This window comes from Oncorhynchus mykiss, chromosome 17 (assembly GCF_013265735.2).
Source record: "Oncorhynchus mykiss isolate Arlee chromosome 17, USDA_OmykA_1.1, whole genome shotgun sequence".
Taxonomy (NCBI): Eukaryota; Metazoa; Chordata; class Actinopteri; order Salmoniformes; family Salmonidae; genus Oncorhynchus; species Oncorhynchus mykiss.
In genome coordinates, this window is record NC_048581.1 from 20,216,646 (window position 1) to 20,231,001 (window position 14,356).

The 14,356-nt window shown below is 46.0% G+C and overlaps 1 protein-coding gene across 2 annotated transcripts in view; it reads left to right on the forward strand.

Annotated features, from left to right (window-relative positions):
- LOC110513948 (microtubule-associated serine/threonine-protein kinase 1) overlaps nt 1-14,356 on the forward strand; it is an 82,625-nt gene that overhangs the window by 42,599 nt on the left and 25,670 nt on the right. For both annotated transcript variants that reach the window (XM_036949265.1, XM_036949266.1), the window contains 6 exons: nt 739-811; nt 5,901-6,061; nt 7,073-7,148; nt 8,160-8,369; nt 8,741-8,842; nt 12,371-12,503. In XM_036949265.1, coding sequence (XP_036805160.1) covers nt 739-811; nt 5,901-6,061; nt 7,073-7,148; nt 8,160-8,369; nt 8,741-8,842; nt 12,371-12,503 — 755 coding nt within the window. The remainder of the gene's footprint in view (nt 1-738; nt 812-5,900; nt 6,062-7,072; nt 7,149-8,159; nt 8,370-8,740; nt 8,843-12,370; nt 12,504-14,356) is intronic.

The window sequence follows — 14,356 nt, forward strand, 5'->3', positions numbered from 1 at the left end:
GCTGGATGTGAACCCCTGCTGCAGCCGTAAATGTGCTCCAGAGGCAGTGGCTTAGACCACTAGACCACCCCAGGCCTCAACTGACCATTTAGTTAAGCAGTGACAATATTCCAGTGGCACACACACAGTGAAAGGGAATTAATTTACACCCTTATACAGAGACACGTTCCCCTCTTTGCATTCCCCTGTCACACGGCATGACAAAGTGTTTGTGTGTGTGTGTGTTTATGTGCGCGCACAGACGGATGGGCCTCTGAGTGCCAGGATGTAGCCAAAACCAACATCCATCATGACTCCAGCAGTGTCAGACAGATAGAAGGACCCACAGAGAGAGGGAGAGAGATATGTGTAGCAGGACCCCAGGGAAGCAGAGGAAAGGAAGGGATTATTGGCGCAAAAGGCAATCCAGGAGGTGTGAAAGAAATGTGGAACATTAAGCTCTCTGACTTTTTGGACAGAAGGAACTATCTATTGTATAAATCCCTTTCTGCTCTGGAACTAGTATGACGCAATTCTTCCTGCTCTCTTCCTAATTCCCCCCCCCCCCCTCTCTCTCTCTTTCTCTCCCACCCTAACCCTCTCTCTCTCTCTCTCTCTCTCTCTCTCTCTCTCTCCCCCACCCTACCCCCCCTCTCTCTCTCTCTCTCTCTCTCTCTCTCTCTCTCTCTCTCACCCACCCTACCCCCCCCCCCCCTCTCTCTCTCCCACCCTACCCCTCTCTCCCTCTCTCTTCTGCAGGGCGGATGGTCGAAGATGGTCCCTGGCCTCTCTCCCCTCCTCTGGTTATGGCACCAACACACCCAGCTCAACGGTAACTACAACTGACCCATTTTTACACAGACGGTAAAATGTGTAAGAACGTGTAAGAACAACAATCTCTAATGACAAATTTTCCTTATTATCATTTATTGTCCCAACTATTAATGGTGTTTTATCTGTGTCTGAAACGGACAAAAGGAAACTCAAATAAAAATACAAAAATCATTGTAATAACTCCTCCATTTGAACGCCACACTCTAGAGGTCCTTTCATATTACCAACATGACATGATCTAGCAGCATGGAGCTGTTTGGCCTTGTTATCAGAGTTACTGTTCGTTTCCTCAAGGCAGTTCCATTGCTTCATGCCTTGGTCCCTGATTGGAGTAGACTTGACAGTTGAAAGCAGGACAGAGGAAAAACTATCCAGTCTTTTTCTTCATAATAACCACCATATAACTGTTAAAGGGGCAATCTGCAGTTCAAACCATAATCAGTGGAAGTAGTAATTGCCGATTGCTCCTTTAAGTCATGAGACATCTGATAGGGCGAAACTTGTTTTTTTATTCTAGCTCTCATTCATGCAAATTACATTAGTGAAACTTGACATTCCATGCATGAATATGTATTTATACGCTAGAATGCATTTCCATATATTAAATGTTTCCCTGCTTGGTATGCAGGATGCCATTAGGAAACTCATGTTCTGTGGAGTTGATGTTCTACTTGTTTTGTTCTGCTTTTAAAATGATTACACGGCACACTAGCAGCCTTCTGGTGCCATGTGCAGGTACACACACACACACACACACACACACACACACACTGGCAGACACACATTTACACACACACACATTTACACACACACACACACACACACACACACACACACACACACACACACACACACACACACACACACACACACACACACACACACACACTGACAGACACACACACTGACAGACACACACACACACACACACACACTGACAGACATACACACACACACACACACACACACACACACTGGCAGACACCCACAGACAGACACACACCCACAGACAGACACACAATCACTGACAGACACACACACAGACAGACACACACACAGACAGACACACACACTGACAGACACACACACTGACAGACACACACACACACACACACACAGACAGACACACACTCACTGACAGACACACACTCACTGACAGACACACACACTGACAGACACACACTGACAGACACACACACAGACAGACACACACACTGACAGACACACACTGACAGACACACATTGACAGACACACACACAGACAGACACACACACTGACAGACACACATTGACAGACACACACACTACCCCCCCACCCCTCCCACACATGTACCAAAGCCTTTCCCTCTATAATTTGTGCTGTAAATCTCAGCTGGATAGTTAAAAGGCACCTTCCCGCTGGTGAACATGGATCTATCCCATAATACTACCCATGGAGAACAGAACTAAAAATAAACCAGCGGCTCAGATCAGATCGCTTGCTAAGATGTACATTCAGTACCTGATTTATCACTGTGGCTGATGACTTGGCTCAAAGAGAATGTGTGTGTGTGTGTGTTGTGTGTGTGTTGTGTGTATGTTGTGTGTGTATGTGTGTGTGTGTGTGTGTGTGTGTGTGTGTGTGTGTGTGTGTGTGTGTGTGTGTGTGTGAGATGATAAAGTAGAAACAGAAAGTCAACCGGTCTTAAAAACATGTTATCTCATCCTCTATCCATTGCTATGATTCAGTTAGCTAAACTGAGTGATGGAGTGAGGGATGGAGTGAGGGATGGAGTGAGGGATGGGGGGGATACAGACAGAGATGGAAAGGGAATACAGAAAGAGTCAATGAAGAGTGAAATGTGTGTAAGAGAGAGAGGGGGGGGGAAGACAGACAAAAAAGAGGAAAAGAACGAGAACACACCCACAAACACCCCCCCCCCACACACACATCCACAACCCCCCCCCCCCACACACACACACACATCCACACACACCCACAAACACCCCCCCACACACACATCCACACACACCCACAAACACCCCCCCACACACACATCCACACACACCCACAAACACCCCCCCCCCCCCCACACACACATCCACACACATCCACAAACCCCCCCCCCCACACACACACACACATCCACACACACCCACAAACACCCCCCCACACACACCCACAAACACCCCCCCCCCACACACACATCCACACACACCCACAAACACCCCCCCCCCCACACACACACATCCACACACACCCACATACACACACCCCCACACACATCCACACATACCCCCACAAACACCCCCCCACACACACACACATCCACACACACCCACAAACACCCCCCCCCCACACACACATCCACACACACCCACATAAACACACCCCCACACACATCCACACACACCCACATAAACACACCCCCACACACATCCACACACACCCACAAACACCCCCCCCCCCACACACACATCCACACACACCCACATAAACACACCCTCACACACATCCACACATACCCACACAAACACACCCCCACACATGCGCCCACCCACCCACACACACACACACACGCACACACACCCCACCCACACACCCACACAAACACACCCCCACACACCTACTCACCCACCCACACGCACCCACCCACACACACACACACACACACACATACACTACCATTAATTGCAGTTTTGCAGTGCTGTTGACAGGAGGTTCTCTCCTCCCCTGTCCCCCTCACCTGTCTCTTCTTCACCCCTCTCTCCCCTCTCCTCTCTCCACCTCCTTCCTTCTCCTCTCTCCACCTCCTTCCTTCTCCCCCTCTCCTCTCCTCTCTTCTCTCCCCCTCTCCTCTCTTCTCTCCCCCTCTCCTCTCATCTCTCCCCCATCCTCTCTTCCTCCTGTACAGACGTCAGTTTTCAGACCTCCCCAGGCTCTTACATGGACCATTACTTGCTTGATTAGCTACTGCAGGGTCTGCATACACAGAGGGGATGAAAGGAGGGGATGAAAGGAGGGGATGAAAGGAGGGCAGATGAGATGAAAGGAGGGGATGAAAGGAGGGCAGAGGAGATGAAAGGAGGGGATGAGGACAGAGGAGATGAAAGGGGAGAGGAGATGAAAGGAGGGGATGAGAACAGAGGAGATGAAAGGAGGGCAGAGGAGATGAAAGGAGGGGAGAGGAGATGAAAGGAGGGGATGAGGGGAGAGGAGATGAACGGAGGACAGGAGGACAGAGGAGATGAAAGGAGGGGATGAGAACAGAGGAGATGAAAGGAGGGCAGAGGAGATGAAAGGAGGGGATGAGGACAGAGCAGATTAACGGAGGAGAGGAGGACAGAGGAGATGAAAGGAGGGGATGAGAACAGAGGAGATGAAAGGAGGGCAGAGGAGATGAAAGGAGGGGATGAGGACAGAGCAGATGAAAGGAGGGGATGAGAACAGAGAAGATGAAAGGAGGGCAGAGGAGATGAAAGGAGGGAGAGGAGATGAAAGGAGGGGATGAGGGGAGAGGAGATGAACAAAGGAGAGGAGGACAGAGGAGATGAGGGGAGAGGAGATGAAAGGAGGAGAGGAGGACAGAGGAGATGAAAGGAGGGCAGGAGGACAGAGACACATTAAGACCCAACCAAATCATGAGAAAACAAAATGATAATTACGTGACACATTGGAAAGAATTTACAAAAAAACAGAGCAAACTAGAATGCCATCACAGCAGCAAGATTTGTGACCTGTTGCCACAAGAAAAGGGCAACCAGTGAAGATCAAACACCATTGTAAATACAACCTATATTTATGTTTATTTATTTTCCCTTTTGTACTTTAACTATTTGCACATCATTACAACACTGTATATAAACATAAAATGACATTTGAAATGTATTTTGGAACTTTTGTGAGTGTTTACTGTACGTTTTTTATTGTTTATTTCACTTGCTTTGGCAAAGTTAACATGTGTTTCCCATGACAACAAAGACCCTTAAATTAAATTGAATTGAGAGAGAGGAAAAGGAAGAGAGAGAGGGGGGGGGGGGGGGTGGAGAGAGAGGAAGTAAGACAGAGTTAATGGAGAAAGAGAGAGAACCACAACAGGAGAAGACATAAAATACTTTCCCTCTATCCTGCTATCTCTCCTTCATTGTATCCCTCTATCCTCCTTCAATCCACCTCATCCCATCATCTCCCTATGTGTTCAATTGATAATGTTGATATGCATTTAGCAATTTGAAGTGGTTTGGATTGGAACCAGAAGTAGGCCAGGTTCTAATGGATTTCATGGCAGAAATCATTGTTTAACCTCCCAACACACACTCACTCACTCACTCACTCACTCACTCACTCACTCACTTACTCACTCAATCACTCACTCACTCACTCACTCACTCACTCACTCACTCACTCATTCACAAACGCACAAACACACACCACTATCTCCCCATCCCTATGGGAGGCGTGTTCATTAAAGCCCTTGATTGATCCAGCCTGGTTTTTCCTGTAGCTCTAGAACAGAAAAGCACGTTTGTTTAAGAGTAGGGTCTGCTAGTGCTAAGACCCCTGAGGCTCCACTTTAGCTTGTCCAGTTTTAGTTTTCAGTCTCTTAGACTTGGTCTATTTTCTCTCTCTCTTCATCACACTCTTTCTCCCTCCCACTCTCTTTTCATCACATGTTTTGTTTTGTGATATTGACGTTTGTCCAGCAGCCTAGAAGCTCTGCATCGAACACATTAGTTGTACAATAAAGGCTTATTAACGCTTGAGGGCTCACTCTCTCTACCCCTCTCACTTCCACACTTTCTCTCTCTCTCTACCCCTCTCACGTCCACACTTTCTCTCTCTCTCTGTCTCGCTCTCTCTCTACCCCTCTCACTTCCACACTTTCTCTCTCTCTCTACCCCTCTCACTTCCACACTTTCTCTCTCTCTCGCTCTCTGTCTGTCTCTCTCTCTGTCTCTTTCTTTTATGAAACACATCATGAGGTATGATTGTTTCTTGCTTTTGACCTTTCTAATTACTCTCTCCCTTCCTCCTCCTCCCGCTCCCTCTCTCCCCCTCCCACCCCCTCGCTCCTGCTCTCTCCTCATGTCTTTCCTCTCTCCCCCAGTCCTCCTCCTCGTCACAGGAGCGGCTGCACCAGCTGCCCTTCCAGCCCACCATGGATGAGCTGCACTTCCTGTCCAAGCACTTCGGCAGCACCGAGAGCATCACCGACGACGACGGGGGCCGCCGCTCGCCACACGTGCGCCCCCGCTCCCGCAGCCTCAGGTTAGAGGGGTCAAGGGTCAGGGAAAGGGGTGGAGATACTAGTTTCGCCCTGTGTATCTCCTCGAAGCTTTATACACAAGCTTTATGCACAAAGATATGAATACAAACCCAATCTCCTAACAAACTCCTCTGCTTTACAGTTGCTCTCTCTCTGTCTCTCTCTCTGTCTCTCTCTCTCTCTCTATCTCTGTCTGTCTGTCTGTCTGTCTGTCTTTCTCTTTCTCTCTTTCTCTCTTTCTCTTTCTCTCTCTCAGCATGCCCCTCTCTAGAGTTCACTGTGGTCTTTATTCACGTCAGTATCATCCAGGCGGTCTCCAGAGTGCATGTGTTTCTCCTCTCTTCTGTCTCCCAAGTGATGAGTCCATGGAGACTTCTAGACCAGACTAAAATATCTGCTCCACACACAGCAGACCTGGGTTCAAAATAATGTACATTTTCTTTCAAGAACTTTATCTGCGATTGATTAAACTTGTCTGACGCAATGGAACCAATGGAGTAGTCCCAAAAGTGTATGCCCCAGCCATCTGGCACTCCAGGAAGCTCCAAGTATTAAACATATCTTAAATACTATTTGAACCCAGGTCTTGTATTAGTGCTTGGCATGGTTGCATGTGGCTTGTTCCAATGGGGTCTGGCGGTCTCCTCTCTTGATACACTGTAGAATGGCGGAGTAACTTCCTGTGTCTTTAACAATGCTCCTCCTTGATTGAGGAGTGGGGTCCTAATTAGTGCATCCATTAGAGGGAGACGGAGTGTTCAGAATTCCTGATTGGTTGATTTTAGAGAGCGACTAAAAGTGGAGCTATCTTTGATTGGCTGATTTACATAATGTACAGACAGGGGTCCACACGTACGCACACACACACACACACACACACACACACACACACACACACACACTGGGTCCTGGCTACTGCAAATTAAGCCTGCATTCAAGTGAAACATAAAAAAATTGATTGTCTATCACTCTTTCTTGTCAATCTGCCTCTCTGTCTCGTTCTCTCTCTTCAGCCCGGGGCGCTCACCGTCTTGCTATGACAACGAGATAGTAATGATGAACCATGTCTACAAGGAGCGCTTCCCCAAGGTCAGTACACACACACACATACACACACACATACACGCACACACTCACACGCACAACTCGTAAACAGAAATGCACACACGTATGCAGGTACGCATACACACGCGCGCAGATGCGCACACACACACACACACACACACACACACACACACACACACACACACACACACACACACACACACACAGTGGCCCTATCCCATAACATGAATGGGACTTGAAGCATTGCTAACTGCAGTGTCACTGACTACCTGCACAGTTTTACTTGCTTCTGCATAAAAACACAACAAGATGGTTGCAACCGTCGCACCCCCAAAATGGAGACTGACATGTCATGCAGTAACTGATCCAAAATGGCCCCAGAGAGCCATTTAGACAGAGCCCAGCGCAGTGCAGTTTCTCTCTCTAATATAGCATATCTCCCCGTCCACTGTTGCAACCACTTCTGGCTTTGTGTTGACCGATATCAATGACTTACAGGCTGTATGACAGGCAGGCAGCCGCTGTGGTAAAGCTGCAAACCAAACAGAAGCAGACAAACAGAGAAAAGGCATTACTCACATCACATACTATAGTAGTTCAAACACTAAGGTACGGAGAGATTTATTTGGATTCAGCAGTTTGCTGATGGTGTCTGTTTGTTTGACTATATTGCTAGTCTCCCACTAGAATACTGATCACATGGACTTCACATGGAGCTCAATGGGTGGGTGAACCACGCTCGCACGTTAAGTAACCTTACCTGAGTCCTGAAGACTTGTGTTGGCTCCTAGGCTTTAGCTGAACACACCAACACAATCCTGTAGCTGGTAAAAGTCCTGGGTTCGAACCCCATCGGTCCTGTATTGATAATATGTAGTCTATGCTGTATATCTGTCAACTGCCCAGATGAAGGAACGTTGATAGCTTCTCCCCTGAAAGGCTTTATCTCAGTTGGTTAACACTGTCTTGTGGCCTGGGTTCGGAACCCAGTCACTCACCTGTAGTGTATTTTACCATGTTGTCCTCTCCTCCCAGGCTACAGCCCAGATGGAGGAGCGTCTGTCAGAGTTCATCCAGAACTTCTCCCCGGAGAGCGTGCTGCCGCTGGCTGACGGGGTCCTCAGCTTCATCCACCACCAGATAGCAGAGCTGTCCAGAGACTGCCTGACCAAATCACAGGACGGACTCATCACAACGGTGTATTTCTTTGAGCTGCAGGAGAATCTGGAGAAGATGCTCAACGACGTGAGTCATCATGCATAGTTGCAAACACATGAGGACGCACATACACAACACATGTACATGCTCACATACACAACACATATACATGCTCACATACACAACACATATACATGCTCACATACACAACACATATACATGCTCACATACACAACACATGTACATGCACACATGTACATGCACACATACACAACACATATACATGCACACACACGCACCCCTAGTCCTCTTCTGGTCTTCCAAAGTAACTGACATTCAATTTTATTGGTGAAGAACCTATTAATTGCTAAGAATTTGTTTATCGCTGTCCCTGGTGCTGAAGCCCTCTCTCTCTCTCTCTCTCTCTCTCTCTCTCTCTCTCTGTCTCTCTCCCTCAGGCCTATGAGCGTTCTGAGAGCTCTGAGTTGACCTTCGTCACTGAGCTGGTCAAAAAGCTCTTCATCATCATATCTCGTCCCGCCCGGCTTCTGGAATGTCTGGTGAGCTCTATTACAGGTCTATTATAGGGACGTTGAATGTTCAGGCTGCGGCTCAGACACTCTGGAGACTCTATTCTAGAGCACCTGGTTCAAATGGGTTTCAGAGCAGTTCACTCTCTAAATAGATCATTGAGTTAGAAATATGTGGAATTGTTGCAATAGCTTGTGAGTGGGCAATATATGCTGTACTATAATCCCTTAATTGATGTATAATTATTTTGTCATATAAAATTATTTCATATTGCGCTAATTCCCCTAATTTGGAAAGTGTGTTAACTACCTTGTACAAGCTTGAATTTTCAACACACGAACATCTTTTTACCTCAGATTGGTGATGTTAATATCAAGATTATACTAAATTGATTTTGCTTTAAAAAAAAGTTGCTGGCCACAAACAAATCCACGTATTTGACAGTCAAGCTGGCACTGAAATGAAACCCCTGTCAGTTTGTAGGTCTACCTGTGAGGTGATGATTCGTTGAAATGTTCCAGTCAAAAAGGTGTTGTTTCCTTTTCGTATTGGCCATCTACTGTAAACGTGACACAACGAGATGAGTTGAGAAATGGCTACTACAGGTTCTCATCTATCGACAGGTATATGTAGTTTACCCAAGTTAGCTGTGGTTTTATCTTTTAGATGAGGGCAAACGGTACACGTCACCCCGGTTATTGTCCCAGTTCCATTGATCTTTATAGACAATAGTGATGTGATTCATTTGCGCTAGCTTTTGATTACAGTAGAACAAGCCAATCAAAGTGTAGAGTGGCTGCTTGGTAAATGTTGGTGTGTGTGCAGTTTATAAGCAACTTATTTAGCTAAATAGAACTAATCTGAACACAAGTGTGACATATGTATGTGTAGGGAGTAATGTTTATTTTTGGCCTTCAAAATATCACAACATATTTCAGCATATTGATTATGAATTTGGACATTTAAAAACAAATTCATAATCAACAATAGGTAGCAGGAACAGTAACATTTTCAACTTATGTTTTAGGAATGTAAATGATACTTTCCGCATCATTTTTCAACAGGATTCTACTTAATCACCTAAAAACTAATGAATGAACCCCAAAACGTGCTTTGGTTTATTGATTTTGATAATATAGCTATAATCGTGAAAAATATGTTTGTTTTGCCTACTATTCCAAATGGCACCCTATTCCCAATATAATGCACTACTTTAGACCAGAACTCTATGGTCCCAAATGGCACCCTATTCCCTATATAGTGCACTACTTTAGACCAGAACTCTATGGTCCCAAATGGCACCCTATTCCCTATACAGTGCACTACTTTTGGACCAGGCCCCCATAGGGCTCTGATCAAAGGTAGTGCACCATGTAGGGAATAGGATGCCATTTGGGACACATGCTGTTCATCCCCTTTAATCTGTCTCCCTCTCTCATTTTTCCCTGTAGCTAAATCAACGATACTAGAGGCTAACTTTATGACAGATTGTGTGGTGTATTTAACCAAAACACATCCCTTGTTTTCATAGATATAGGTCAAAGATGTCTTTATATGAGTCATTACATACACAGCATTAAGTTAAATGCCTAAGGATATTTTCCTAACTGTAAAACATCCACCCACATACACTGCTGCCATGGGCCAACACCTCATTCAATGACAATTGAAATGAACTCCTCCAACTGTCCAGTTGACATTCAAAGCTATATGTACATAAGTCACTGGAGTGTCCCTGGATTTACACACTCTGATTGATGGCTTCCCCTGCCTGTCAAACGCTTGGTCCCACCTCCTTCTGCTGTTGCGTCTCATCTTCCCGTTGCCAGGGCGACCAGCGGAAGAGGTCGATAGGGTCAGGCTGGATGCTTCTGCTTGTGTCAGTTATATGAGAGAGAGAGTGAGAGGGAAGAGGTAGACAAGGTTGGATGAAGAGAGAAAGTGAAATGGAGGGGGGAGAGAGAAAGTGAAATGGAGGGGGGAGAGAGAAAGTGAAATGGAGGGGGAGAGAGAAAGTGAAATGGAGGGGGGAGAGAGAAAGTGAAATGGAGGGGGAGAGAGAAAGTGAAATGGAGGGGGAGAGAGAAAGCGAGAGAAGGAAAGATGGAGGGAAGGATGGAGGGAGAGACAAAGGAAAATGCAGAGGAGAGAGATGGAGAGAGAGAGGAGAATGAAAGAGGTAGGGAAAGGTGGAGGGAGAGAGGAGAGAGAACGTGAATTGGAGGGGATAGAGAGGGGGGGTTCAGTTCATTTGGCATTCTAGTCACAGTCTCCTCTGATTTGGTGAAATGTCAGAGCCATGGTGGAAGAACATTATCCCACATAGAGGTACATAGAGCAGAGCAGAACTCTGTGCAGAGAGTTTCACTCCCACAGAATCAAGTACAAGATTTATATTAGTCTTATATTGTGTCTCTAATCTATGATCACTCCACTCATCATAGTTGGCAATCCAGGGAACTTTGTAAATTTACTCAAAGAAATATAATCTATTCTATTCCTTCTATTTCTATGGTTCACTCCTCTCATCTGTATCTTAGTTGGCAAGGCCAGGGAACAGTTGATCATCGGGACACTGAAACCAGGAAATGACCTTCCCCTCCCAGCCCCAGGTGCTCTGGTTTCTAATAACAGTGTTATATCCCTCCACAAAGGGTGAATGAAAGAGATGCCCAGAGGACAGAATAAAAGGCTATGTTAATCAGCTGTAGGGCTTATTGGAGCAGCAATTCAAAGTTATGACCATGTTAGTACCCAGCAGTTTATTAGCTCCTTATTTCAGCCTGTAGGATTCCCCAGTTAAACTCAAAACAGCACACAGAATACCATACACAATGGCAGTCGATGTGGCAGATTTAGTCTGTTACACTCTATATTGTCCCCCCTCTTCTCAATACCACAGACAGTACTGTCAATATTGTCCCCCCTCTTCTCAATACCACAGACAGTACTGTCAATATTGTCCCCCCTCTTCTCAATACCACAGACAGTACTGTCAATATTGTCCCCCCTCTTCTCAATACCACAGACAGTACTGTCAATATTGTCCCCCCTCCTCTCAATACCACAGACAGTACTGTCAATATTGCCCCTCCTCCTCTCAATACCACAGACAGTACTGTCAATATTGTCCCCCCTCCTCTCAATACCACTGACAGTACTGTCAATATTGTCCCCCCTCCTCTCAATACCACAGACAGTACTGTCAATATTGTCCCCCCTCTTCTCAATACCGGCGGCAGGGTAGCCTAGTGGTTTGAGTGTTGGACAAGTAACCGAAAGGTTGCTGGATCGAATCTCTGAGCTGACAAGGTAAAAAAAATATGTCGTTCTGCCCCTGAACAAGGCAGTTAACCCACTGTTCCTAGGCTGTCATTGAAAATAAGAATTTGTTCTTAACTGACTTGCCTAGTTAAATAAAGGTAAATATATATATATATATTGTCCCCCCTCCCCTTCATGTACAGGAGTTCAATCCAGAAAAGTCAATACTACATCAAGTTTATGTGGCAGACTGGCAGCTTTTGTGTAACTTTGTATTTGGTTCCTCTCTGTAGGAGTTCAACCCAGAGGAGTTCTATCACCTGCTGGAGGCAGCGGAGGACCACGCCAAGGAGGGACACCTGATGAAGACGGACATCCCTCGCTACATCATCAGCCAGCTGGGTCTGACCCGGGACCCTCTGGAGGGTGAGACACACACACATTTAATGAAGATGGATACTCCTTGTTACGTCAGGACACTCTAGAGCCCTCAACTCTGGAACCACTTGGCTTTATTCCTTTCTTCTCCTCCAATCAGGGACTGATTTAGACCTGGGACACCAGGTGGGTGGAATTAATTATCAGGGAGAATGGAAAACCAGCAGGCTCCGGACCTCGTTGGGTAAGAGTTTAATACCCCTAGACTAGAGGGTGAGTAAGGGAGGGGGAGAATGAGAGGGAAGAGAGGAACGGAAAGAGAAATTGAGGGTTGGAACAGACCAGGGACCCTCTGGAGGGTGAGAGAGAAGGATGAGAGGGAGGAGGAGAGAGAGAGGAAGAGATGAATGGAAAGAGACAGATTGAAGGCTGGGACAGACCAGGGACCCTCTGGAGGGTGAGAGAGAAGGATGAGAGGGAGGAGGAGAGAGAAGAGAGGAACAGAAATAGACAGATTCAGATGGCTGGGACAGACCAAGCACCCTCTGGAGGGTGAGAGAGATGTAGGAGAGAGGAGTAGAGGGGAGATTTAATGAAGAAGACAGTAAGGAAGAGAGGGATGAGAGGAATAAAAAGAGACATGCAGGCAGCTGGGACTGACCTGCGACCGTGTGGAGGTTGGGATGGGGGGGAGACAGTAGACGGAAACAGAAAGAGACAGATTTAGGGCATCATGTACCTGTAGAAGCCAAACAAGAGAAAATGAAAGATTGATGGTTGAGATTTCTCTACCCACATTTTGACAGCCACACTCCCCTCGGGTGTTTATTATAGGTAATTAACTATAAAGCTAGCAGAAATAACCTTAGAAAAAACAATACATTTTGGCATGAGAAAAACAACAGCATCTTGGCATTGTAGCATGTGGGCAGGGATCCACCTGTCAGCTAGCCTGGTCCCAGCTCTTGGCATTGTCACACTGAACCTTGGCAAGACAGCACAAACAGACCTGGGACCAGGCTACATGTAGACATTATTGAGACGCAGAGAGAACTCCCTTTACTGATTATGAAGCCGGTCGCAGCACTGCACTCACTGTCATTAATCTACAGCAGCCCCCAAACTCCTTCTCTGACTCCTTCAGTTCCGTCCAGCTCCACTTCTCACAGTGGCAAATCCATCACAAGCTGTTCATTAAACTACTCAATGTAAATGTGTTAGAAAGACTATTCAGAATCCGACTGGCTCCTCTTTGTCAGCTACCTTCAGTCTGGTTGAAGAAATATGAGTTTGGGTTTTAGTGGGTTGTCACAATGTGACACTTTTTACAAACCACCTCTTGGTTTAGCACCTTTCTGTTTTTCACCCACACAAATATTCACAGCTTCATCTCTCTTTCTCTCTCTCACACACACACTCTCGTCTTCCCTCCCTCTCTCGGTTCTCCAAACACAACCATTTTGTTTTTAGAAATGTTGTTACCAAGGTGACAAGAAGATATATTATTTTCACATCACTTTATGTGACATCTAATTCAAATTAACGAGATGCTTACTTAAAGGTGCAATGCAGCCATTTTTATCTCAATATCAAATCATTTCTGGTGACAGAAAGTACCTTACTGTGATTGTTTTCAATTAAAATTATTTTAAAAATAATTATTCTTCGCAAAGAGCACCGTCTGGAAGTGGTCTGAGTGGGGAGGGGAAAACTGAAAATGAGCTGTTATTGGTCTATTAACTCATTTACCGGCTCCATCCTACCAAAACAGTCAGAAATTTCAGGCGGTCGTTTCAAACAGCTCTAACACTAACTTTTTCTCCAACTTCATAGTGTGGAAATATATATAGTGCTTTGGAAAGTATTCAGACCCCTTGACTTTTTCCACATTTTGTTATGTT